Raw genomic sequence first — 12,005 nt, forward strand, 5'->3', positions numbered from 1 at the left:
TGAGAGATATTTCTAGGGTTTCATCTTTAAGAGCAGAGCAGTCAGCAACCATCTCCACTAAATATTTCTAGGGTTTCATTCTTTTTTTGAATGATCAGTTGAGATGACCAAAAATTTGAAAGAAAGGAGGAGAACTATGAAAGCTTCAAAAAGAGAGGATCAAGTTAACCAAGAGATCTCTATAAGGGGTTGCGAGTGGAAGAAGAGCTGAAACCAGAAAGATCCATCCATGCGCTGGCACTGCTCAAGAAGGGATGATTTTCATGGTTAATCCCGTAAAATTGCCTCGAGAAAGGCTGATTGTTGTCTTCCATTTTCACCGATGAGGAGAGCTGAGCAGTAAGCCCAGCTGATGAAGGCGGTGCATTAGGCCTCACATTAAGAGCTCTCAATGACTCAAACCTGCCTTCAGACGGGTACAATCCCAGGTTTGGATCCAGCCTGCCCGACGAGGAAAGCTGCTGTGCTTGCTCCAAGCGCCACCGCTCTAAAGCTCCACCATCGCAGGTGGTCGCGGCCAGGAAATTCAAGTCTCCTAGTGGTGAAGGCACTCCAGTATTATAATTAAGTCCAGCGCCAGCTGATAAAGTCAAGTTATCAGGAAGATAGTGCATAGGAGCCATGAAGTGGCCGAGCGGTGGGAGCTGCGTCCCGACCCCTAATATTTCAGTGGTGTCAACATTGGCCCCTCCATTTGAGGTCGGTATGCAAGTAGAGCCCGATCTCGGAGCTGTGATTTGCCGATGGCTGCTACTTGCCACTGATTTCGAGCTCCCCGATTTGCTCCTCTTGTTGTTTCTCCGGCAACCGCCTCCAACAGGGACATTTCTTAACGCTCCTCCTCGCGTCCAGTACCTTCTGCACGTTTTGCAGAAGTGTCTCGGCTGGGAGAGGCTGTAGTTATTGAAGTAGCAGAACTTTGTGTTGGTCGATTCACATCGAGGGCATTTCAGCGGCCCCTCTGGCATCGTTATGTTGGCCAGGCGGGCCTCGTCAGCCATCAAACGGGGCCTGATCGAGCTGGCACCACCGCCTCCATTAGGTTGTGGTGGTGGCGGCAGGAGCTGAGTATTTGTGCTGGAGCTTCCAGTTTGGTGATGATCTGTCTGTTGCTGAAGAAGAAGAAGAAGAAGAAAGCAAAGATCAAATGTCTGGTATATTCAGCAAAGAAGACCAGCAAAAGTGGAGAGAATATCTTTTCTTTTTGAAGTTTTTTCTTGCTTTTTGGGCTGAGAAAGCATGAAAGAAAGATAATTCATGGAGCGTTTAAGAAAATCCTCACCTGTTGCCAGTTGGATGGATCAAGATAAGGTGGGAGAGATGGAAAATCCATGGCCTGTGTGAGGATGCTCTTTCTTTTTAGTAAAGGTCGCAATGGGGGCTTCTTGAGGGAATAGTGGAGAATCACATCAACGAAGAGAGAGTTGCAGAAGGGAGAGAATTCAATAAGAGGCAAAAAATTAAAGGAGGGAACTTTTATGTGTGCTGTATTTACATGGAATATATTTTGTCCTTGCCACTTCTCACTAGCTTAAGACACTTTCTAGGGTTTAAAGGGACAAAATATTCCTTCTTCCTTAACGTGTAAGCATCTTTCTTTTTGTCCCAAAAGAAGTAAAAAAAGTTTAGCAACCCTATATCCTAGACGAAAATTGGATTTAGGACGAAATAACCTTGCACGAGCCATCCACTGAAATCTTACCAGGCATATGTACATCTACCTAACGAGGAAACACATTATAAGTTATAAAAAAAAAAAAAAAAGAATCATCACCTTCTATCCGTCTCCATGTTCAATCATAAAAATCAACGTATCCGCCATCACCTCTTCGGGCCCACCGCTTCTCCAATCACCGACTTCTGCTACACAACGATTGATGCTTCATAAATGATTAACGAAACGACTAGATTAGTTCACAAACACGCACAAAGGCACATAATCACTCACAACAACATTTTTAAGCAAACTCTCCCAACATATTATGAAAGTTAATGGCGAAAGCTTTATGACTCACGTAACAAAATAAAATAAACACGCTATAAAGTTCTGTTCATTTTTTTATTTTTATTTTTATATCTAGGAACCGTCGTAGAGCCGGCAACTAGCGACGTAAACCTAGGGAGCATTAGCGCGGGTACCCACCACCCACGGCACCTCACTTAAGTCGTGCATCGTGACGAGTTGGGGATACGAACCCCGGCCTTGCATGTGGCCAACGTTCGATTCCACCAACTCGGCCACCACAGGGTAGGTAAGTTCTGTTCATTTTGCGGAAAATATTTTCCAAGAAATCATTTTCCACATTTTTCGGCATTTAATTCGCTTAGGAAAATAAGTCAATGGGATTCCTATGCTTAAATTTAGGAAAGTGATTTCCTCTTTGAAAAATCAAAAAACATTTTACAAAATATGACTAGATTTTACTTTATCCAAAAAAAAAAAAAATATGACTAGATTTTGGCACTTGCATCTGAAACTTAATGCTTGAACAAAAGAAGCTCAATGATGATTCTCAAGTTCGTGACATTCACAACAAAGTCTATGGCACCTAGGCTCAGGTCCATCGAGGTCAAGCTCGAGCCTCTAATGCCTGTTTCTAGGTCCATCAAGACTAGGCCCATAGCCTTGGTGCCCCTGCCCAATACCCTGGCACTTGAGCTCCAGTCCATAAATGAAGTTAGGTCCCCAATGCTCAAGCTTTAGTTCCTAGTACTTATGTTCGAGTCTACAAAGGTTGTGCCTAGGTCCTGGCGCTTGGGCTTGGGTCCTTATTTAAGAAAATGTTTGTTTTTATAAAAGTAATTGTATTGAAAAATCGAATTTTTGATCATTTTTATTTTTCCTTTTTCTTTCTATCTTTTTTTTTTTTCTTCCAATCTTTCATTTTTTTTTTCCTTCTTCCTTAGCCAGTCCCAACCATAGCGAAGGTTGACGACCGGCCACAAGTAAGGGACAAGCTTGTCGACCTTTGGTGGTGAGGCTCGAGCGTCGCTAGCCTAATAATAGCCTAAACTCTCGGGAATCCAACAAGGTTGTCCCCCACTTGTGGCCGATCACTGGCTACCATTGAGGCCAGCCACCAACCAAGGAACAAGGAAAAGGAAAAAAAATTAATAATTCTGTTTTTGGGAAATTTCCCTTAGGAAAATCAAATCAAATTTTGTTATACCAACAGTAGATAATTTTTTTTTTTTTTTTTGACATTTTAAAATTTCAGCCAAACACAAGATTAAAATGGTTTCCTAAAAAATTCTCTAGAAATATCACATTTTCCACAAAACAAATGGAACCTAAATCTTAGGTAATCCAAATTTAACACAAATTGCAGACAATATTTGAAAGATAAAGAAATGAGCTAGACCAATGTGAAAAATTAACCTAAAAATTAGAAAAGCGACTCGACAATTATGAAAACAGCGGATTTTGAGGCCCGAATCGATGGCAAACACAAGTCCCCAGGTTTGGACGAGCTTTCCAAGTAAGTACCATGAGCTGCGTAACTTTGTCTAAATCAAAACTCATGACATGTTTTTGTTTATCCAACACAGCGGGAATTCTTGATCCAAAACTGCCTTTCAATTTTCATAAGCAGCCGTGTCCACACCAACCACCTTAGGCGGCTTTATTTTCTCTGACGTCGAAATCATCAAGTTCCATCGACGCGCGACGAGTTGCACCACTTCTCTCTCTCTCTCTCTCTCTCTCTCTCTCTCTCTCTCTCTCTCTCTCTCCTCGTTTTAAATTTGGAATGCTCATCACTATTAATTAGAGATGCCACTATGCTCATCTCTCCGTCCACCAAAACCTCCGATATGGACACAATTGATGCCAACCAAAGGGGAGAGATTACGAGAGGGAGAGGGACAGATCAAAGAGAGACAGAGAGAGGTGGCTGTGAGGGGGCTCGATCTGAACTCGATGGACCAACGGCAACAAGCCGCGGCGTGACATAGCTGCGCCATAGCACAGTGGCCAATGGCCATGGTGGTTTTGATGTGGACGATAAGAGATTTAAGGGATGGGATAGCAAGAGAAAGAGAAGGGATTAGGTTTGTGTAATATTATTTAAGGTCCATTTGTTTGCAAAAAATATATTTAGGAAAATGTTTTGTAGAAAGTCATTTTTTGTTGTTTGGTATGGAGAATCTGATTTGACATTTCAGGAGAAAATTATTAAAACATTCAATTATTAATTTTTTATTTTTTTTTTAAATTACTTTTATTTCTTTTTTTTTTTTTTTTTAATCTTTTTTCCTTCTTCCTCCCCATTGCTCCTTTTGCCTCCTCGCCACCATCCCATCTCCTTCCACTAGTAAAGATGGCCACAAGCGAGCTTGAGCTCGCATTGGTGTCGAGAACCCTCAAGGTTGGTGTGGTTGGTCTTTATGTAGGATATTTCAGCTCAGAAACTTGAGGTTATATATTCAAATGCCGCAAATTGCATGCGTGTACTTTGCTTTGGATTAGGACGACATGCACATACAAAAGCATGTTCACCGGCCTTAATGACATTTCGCTGGCCTTTAGATAGTTGGCTCTTTGTGCTCATATCCTAGACTATCAAAAGAAATTGGCGGCGAGATCACTTGGCCATATACCATGTGGAAATCATATTGCAGTCCCTAACATATCTCGATCTAATCAGCTGTAAAATCGAGTCTGTTGCCTTCTCAAAGTCCACGCACGTTCTTTCGCATGGCCTCCCGCGTTTGTTAATGTTGTTATTATATATAATTTGGTCTGTTACATGGAGTTAAGTCCTTATTATGAGGATTCAATACAAGCTAAAAAACTATATATAGGCCAGCCCAATGCGCACTGAGATGCATTGTAAAAATTAGTAAAGGACAATGGACAAGCACATTACATATGTGTTTCTCCCGAGATTCGCCAAATGGATGCCCACCCTCAAAAGGAAGTGTTGACACTTAAATTTTGGCGACCGATCATTAATTTATCTCATAAAAAATTAAGGATTAATTTTTAACCCTTAAACAAAAATATTTGAATTAAATTGCATAACATATAATTTTAGAAGCATTTATTATTGCATTTGCATTGAACCAGCGATTGAAAAATTTGAATGAATGGCTCTAAAATTAATTGGACTAAGCCCGTGGTGATGGAAATTTGGTAAAGCTTGTAAATCTTTATGTTGAGCAAGAATTGCATGTGGATTGTTCTGAACTTGGAAAGATCATGAGCAATAGGGCTATTATTCCATTAAAATCTCATATATATGGAGAATTGGTGTCATGGTCTCGATATAGGAAAGGATCTTCTCTGAAAGATGAGAAAGACCAATCTACGTGCACAATATTTGCAAGAGATTTCTTTGTTAGATTGGAAAAATCAATAGAGAGAGAGAAAGAATCATGGTCTGGTCATGGACGAAGTCAAGCCAAATATACTGGGACGTTCTCAAGAGGAAATAAAATCTGGCCCCTTCCCTTCCGTGCTAAAATTGTTACGTCTATATAAGCGGACAAAGAACAGAAAAAAAAAAAGGGGAGAGGCCACACATTGAATACACGGCCATAGTATAGAGAGCCACAGCATAGAGAGAAAACACACGTGAGAGAGAGTAGAGTTCGGCCAAGCATCACATGGCTGAGCCTCTCCCGGAGGTGATCTTGATCCACTGTCCACCGTGCACCGCAGTCTTGCTCAAACACGTCTGATCGCACACGCAGGCTTCACTTTCTTGCAGGTTTTTCTAGCCATCGTGCTCCCTACGGCACCGGTGATTGTCCAGTATCCTGATCCAACATCGAGCCTCGAGCTGCGCCTCCAGCAATCTCACGGACATACAATACAGCGACGATCCAGAGATAGCAAAGAAGAGGAAAATCGTGAGCATGGCAGCCATAAAAAGGAGACAATCAAGCAATCTCCCACGCGTGCTCATACTAATAAACTGAAGCATTGTTGGGAGAAGGCCTGTCTTGGAATTTGAAGTCTTCTTTCCACTGCTTGAAGTGTGGAATTTCAGTGAATGGGCTTCTTTGGGTCCAAGAGAATCGTGAACTGGGGGAAGAGTAGCAGCCACCTGCCCCTTCACACCTCGCCAGATTGAAGGAAACACTACACTAGTCGTCCACGCTTTTGTAGTGTTGTCCTCTTACGGCCGCGACGAGCTGCAATTGCAGCCAGATCTTCTTGCTTCGCAACCAAGACCCTCACTGACGACGTTCAGCGAAGATATCACCACGAGCAAGCCGTGCTCCATTGTCCGAGAACTCAAGTCCCGTGACGACTTGCCCGCGAACCGTGAGCTACTCCTGAGCTCCTCATCATGCGGTCCGCTACTTGCAATGACTTGCTGCTGTGCCACGCCGCCACCACCGAGCTACACTCTTCTTGATCGTCAATCCAACTTACCACTGTTGAACGTCACGAGCCATTGTCGTATGTCATGGTAAGTCATCATCGGGGCCACCATCCAACGAGTCCAAATTCGGGAACAATATCCATGAAATACTTAAAGATATAATTCAAGTTTAATTTGGTAATTTCCTTACTTAATTTGTTGATATAACCAGTAAATTTAAGTCTTTGAGTGATACATCTTATCCAAAGTTTTTGAAAAAGCCTTTTAAATTATGGATTATTCCCTAATCTCAAAACGTGCATATGATTGACAATATGATTTTATACCCGAAATATGACTTGCAATCGCATAGAAAAATCATCAATCCGATCTCATGCCAAAATATATGATTCACGATTTCCTTAAAATTGGCCAATCTAATTTTATGCACAAGATACAATTCGTCAATTTATTAGATGGGTACCAATGATATATTGCCTAATTTGTTGTCGTGTTTTCTTTATGCCTTTACTTGAATTAATTTTGTTTCCATAAAAGAAAATGCAAAAAAATAACATATGTATTTGAGTTGGATTAGGTTCATGTTAAAATTTTGCCTGTTTTAGGATAGTTTACACGTTTTGATTAGGGAATTTATTTATTTCGAATTTTTAAAATAAAAAATACCAAAGAAATTAATTTAGGATTTTAGATTCTCTTCTCATTAACTTAAATTGCACGTTCAATTATTGGACAATTTTAATTTCCAATTTTATTAAAAAGAAAAAGAAAACATAAAAGATATCATGTGTGTGTCACCTAGAATTAGGTCATTCCTCGCATGTCATCTAGTCCTTGCATAATTAGGATAATTTGAATGTGTGGCATATTAGGATAGCTTCATTTAATATTTACCCATCGTTAGATTAGGTCTTTTACTTAATGTCGCGTAACATATAATTTACAAATTAGGTTTGTTTAATTGTATGTCACATGTCATGTTAGTATAGACATTTTTGTACGTCATTGCATTGCATTTCACGTAGACTAAAGTTTTGTTAAATAATAGAAAATCCTAAAAAAAAAAAACAAATTGAATGACCGTGTGTTGCTTAGAAATTATATGTAGGACTATTAATGTGAATTCTAAACTAACATTGCAGATATTTTTGTTGCTATAAGATAAGTCCTATAATAATATAATTTTATTTTATTAGATGTCAAATTGGTGAATTGTGCACCCACATGATTACCTCACATGTTAGGAAGTAATAAAATGAACTCAAGCTGCCTAATAAACATTTTTTTCATGAAAAGAACGGTACCGAAAGGGCATTAGAGAAATATAATGTAATCAAGTTTTTGTACTCAAAATCTCTAGTTCGTAGGAGTAAAATAATTATTTTGTTATTTTACTTAGGTGTTTAATCGACCTACTCTAAACTAATTAGTAACGACTCATAATTAAAAAATCATCTGCATGTTAAGAACTTGAACCTAAGTTGCAAATTGGTATAGGATTGGAAGAGCCCGAGCTAAGTTTAGGCTTAATAATCCATTAGCCAAACTTAAAGTGGTTCACCCAATGTTAGATCGCGATAGTTTGGCAACTCCATTAAAAACTTGAGTTAAAACTCTTAGTGGACTTAGGTCATTTTTCTTTCTTGAAAAAGGTTTTTATTTGGCATCAAGAATCCTAGGTATGTCCTTAGGTTATGTTAGGTCGTTCAGATTTCTAATCATGATAGGACTAGATAAGATATGATATGAAATCCTGGGATTTTTTTATATCTAGTCAATTGTTTGGTGAATCGTGGTATTAAAGTCGGATATATTCACATCATATCATGTATATATTTTTTTTTATATAAATGACATATCATTATAAGTGAACCTAAATGTTCATAAACGGAGATGGTGAAAATCTCTTGTAACATTATTTCTTAATTTATTTTTATTTTTATTTTATTTTCCCTCTTTTTTATATTATTTTCTTTATTATTTCTTTTTTCCCCTTTCATCATTCTTTAATAAAATTTTATCAAATATTAAACTGTACTAACATACCTAAAATACAAAAATACCTAAAATATATAATAAATATAAATATTTAATTTATAGATTGAATGTTTATTATAAGATAGAATTAAAGTTGAATACATAAATTAAAATAAGATTAATTTAAAATAGATTTTTTTTTTTCTTTTTAATTTCTTAAATTAGAATTCAAATATTATTTATATTGAAATATAATATCAATATTGTTAATGTAATAAGTTCGTTATTCTAGAAAAATAACTTTTCTATTATGGATATTAGAAATCATATCCACCTCTATCCCACCTCCCTTATGGGATAATTTTATCTTGCATATATCCCCATTGTATCCGACTTTATCATGTCCTGAGCGAGCACCAAACGTAGGATAGGATAAATCATATCGTATCCCAAATTTTATCCCGATTGCCAAACGCAACCTTAATATTTAAGGTATTAAATGTTTTTTGCAGAATAGAAAGTATAAGGGGAAGTGTTTGCTAACCTTTGTTTTATAGGGAGATGTAGGAATATATGGTTTATTTTCATATATGAAGTGTTGTTTAATATAAACATGTGCATGCCTTGCATCTACACTACACTTTTGTGCATATAAAAAAAAAAAAAAAACTGCTGTCGGACTCGGGCCGCACAGATCATCTAGGATAGTATTGAGATGGGTATCACTCTAACTACATGCTTGTGGTACAAGTTGCCCATCTCAATCCTGAAATTTCTCTCTTGGTGTCAAGAGTATCCACCTCGATCCGCATGCCCGCGACCCGGGTCGGCTCTTTAATCAAGTTGGAGTCATAAGGACCTGACTTAATCCACAAGCCCAAGGCTAGTTTGATCATCCTTATGGCTTCACCTTGTCAAGCTGTTTAGAGTAGAAATCGGGTCTCACGTCTCATGTGCATGTGTATACGGTTTCCATCGGCCTATCAAGTGAAGTAAGTCTTCTAAAACTTTGCTTTGCAACTTATTTACTTTCCTATACATTTGGTCGGTCAATGATGGATATAGGTCAACTAGGAAGTTAATACTGTGGACATTTCATTTAGAAGTAATGATCGTTGAGTCCTTTAAAAAAAAATAGAAAAATTACTTTTAAAGAGGCCTTTTATTTTCATAGCCGTGTCATAAGTCATTCTTCCCAAGAAATTTGTCGTTTTTTTCATTTAAAAAATGGCAAATAAATTTAGAGAATTTGTTTTCAATTCATGCCTTTGTTGTTCTCATTAGGGAGAGTCTCAAACTTTTTCTTTTCCTAGTTCATCTTTAGGAATTTGATACCCTTATTTTCTAGTTAATGCTAGGGTGTCCTATGTCTTTATTTTCCTAGTCCCTTTTTACGAAGTTCACTCATGTACAGACTTTTCATGATTAAAAAAAAGAAAAAAAACAAAGAAGAAATTAGATTGTTGTCATGGATCGATTCCCTATTTCCACCTTGTGCTTATATGTGCGCTCATTTCCTTGAAATGGGTGATTATGAAGCGATCTCGCTCACCCATCTATACATTGTCAAGAGCTAAAATGACAAATCAAAACGAGGTGTTGAACTGTGTTACTAATATTGACAATGACATGAATAAGCAAATTGCAAGCCTCCAAAGTCAAGTCGACAAAGTGTTTGCTATAGTAGCTTATCTCGTCAAGCAAAAGTGCCGAGATGACATGGATACTCTATCTTTAGTGAGAAATTGTGACTTGAAGAAGAGAGCCAAGACAACCTGTTGAACCATCTCATTTTCCGAGCTAGTCGAATTTGATGCCACCATGAAAAGATCGGTGATGTGTGCATCCTCAAAATTCGACCCTTTTCAGGATATGATAGGGAGTTTACTTTATCAATGCGCAATTGGTAGAATTAGACTTTGAATTGGTTTGTGAGTCATTCAAGAAAACCTATTGGGAAAGACAATTTAGCATTTCGATGTGCACGACCAGAGAACTTAACCATGGATTGATAATTGGATCATAAGGATCAATGAGGGATAAACTTAATTCGCTTCAATCCAATCTAGGAATGGTTATAGATCGATTCGATGATAGTATATAATCGGATTATGGGTGATTCCATACGATTACTATATTAATTACGAACGATTGTAAACCAATTCCAAATGATCATGTACCTTGGAACGAGCAATTGACTCATCATGATTACATGACAACTAAAGATCATCCATGAAGTAAAAAGCGCTTAAACGAGGATTGATAATAAATCAACCATAGGTCGAACTCACGAAACTCCTAAAGGTCACCCGTTGGTTTTATAGAGGATTAAGAGGCAATCGTTGGACATTACTTAATCAAATTCCTTATTTATCGGTAAACCTTGAATTTTGGAGAAGTGGAATTTTTTCCGAAATTGGAAGCCCAAAAGGGGGCCCACGAATTTGGAAAGGCCCAATGGGCCACATTCCCTTTAAAATTCATCCACAAGCGCCCAAATAGATAGAAACTATAGTTTTGCCCTTTAAGGCCCTTTAAGCTTGTTTATGCCCAAATTGGATTAACTAAGCCCAATCCCAAGTTTGTCAAGCCCAAGGACAAGCCCATTAAGACAATTGAGCCATTTTGGACTTGGCCCATGTGCAGGAATAGTAACCTAGGTGAATAGTGCGCGTGAATAATAACCTAGTTTCTAGAAGGCTTTGACTTTGTGGCAAGATGGAGGGATAGGATTTATTCTTGCTCCCAAAGTTGGAATGAAGGGCCAAGATGTGTTCTTGCTCCCCAAGTTAGGACAAGAAGTCAAGGGGCATTGAATGGCCAACTTCTTCTCCAAGTTTTCCTCTTTGTCCGTCATTTCTCTCACTTTCTGATGCGTGATGGGGTGAGTGATTCAAGAACGGAAATTTTTATAAGGGGATTTTTGTGGTTAAGTGTATGGAGTAGTGTATATGATAAACACACAAAAAGGAATAAGAAAAGATAAAAGCAATCTCCTTCCAAGGTATAAAGGCAGCGCCACCAACTAAGGATGCAGATCGAGATCTACAAAGTTCACCACCAAGGCCTAAAGCTTCCACCAGCCAAGGATAAAGGACTTCGGGATAGGAGAAGCTCACCACCAAGGCCTAAAGATTCCACCAGCCAAGGATAAAGGGCTTATTGGCTCACCACCAATGAGTGATTTACACTCCAAGGATAAAGAAACCGAAATGAGTTATCCACTCTCCAAAGGAGTTCACTCAAGTTGAGGAAATCTCATCATTCTCATTCATCAAATTCGTATCTCCCTTACATTGGATAGTTTCCCTATTTATAGGAGGATTTTAGCCTTAGGAAATATTAAAAACAAACTTTAATGACCTAGAAATTAAACGTCGACTCTTGAGCTACATAAAAATAAAAACAGCTGGGAACTTAATAAAAAGCCTTTATTAACACGGGAACTAAATGCCTTTAATCGTCGGCCTTCCGCATTCTCGAACCGTTAGCTTTCCGTGTTCTTGAACCTTTGGCTTTCCATATTCTTGAACCGCATGTGTGAACTTTTAGCCTTTCCAAAATTCGAGCTCCTCCCTTGAGTAGAAAATAATCCTCCTGAAACTTCATCAATTGGTCATACAAGACATCTAAAATGGCCTCCCATTGATAGTTATCGATATACCACAAAGTATCGATAAGTAATTAACATTATTC

General features: G+C 38.3%; 1 protein-coding gene across 1 annotated transcript; it reads right to left on the reverse strand.

Moving 5' to 3' along the window:
• LOC104436502 (dof zinc finger protein DOF2.4) lies at positions 1-1,474 on the reverse strand. Its single transcript, XM_010049297.3, has 2 exons — positions 1,283-1,474; positions 1-1,112 (listed from the first exon to the last, which is right to left on the reverse strand). The coding sequence occupies exons 1-2, from the start codon at positions 1,331-1,333 to the stop codon at positions 180-182; spliced, it is 984 nt and encodes a 327-aa protein (XP_010047599.2). The 5' UTR covers positions 1,334-1,474; the 3' UTR covers positions 1-179.
• Positions 1,475-12,005: the final 10,531 nt, after the last annotated feature.

This window comes from Eucalyptus grandis, chromosome 1 (genome assembly GCF_016545825.1).
Source record: "Eucalyptus grandis isolate ANBG69807.140 chromosome 1, ASM1654582v1, whole genome shotgun sequence".
Classification (NCBI taxonomy): Eukaryota; Viridiplantae; Streptophyta; class Magnoliopsida; order Myrtales; family Myrtaceae; genus Eucalyptus; species Eucalyptus grandis.

Coding starts and splice junctions, on each gene's coding strand:
- LOC104436502 (XM_010049297.3), bottom strand. CDS start 1,333: ATGGATTTTCCATCTCTCCCACCTTATCTTGATCCATCCAACTGGCAA. Junction 1,113..1,282: donor ATCCATCCAACTGGCAACAG/GTGAGGATTTTC, acceptor CTTCTTCTTCAG/CAACAGACAGATCATCACCA.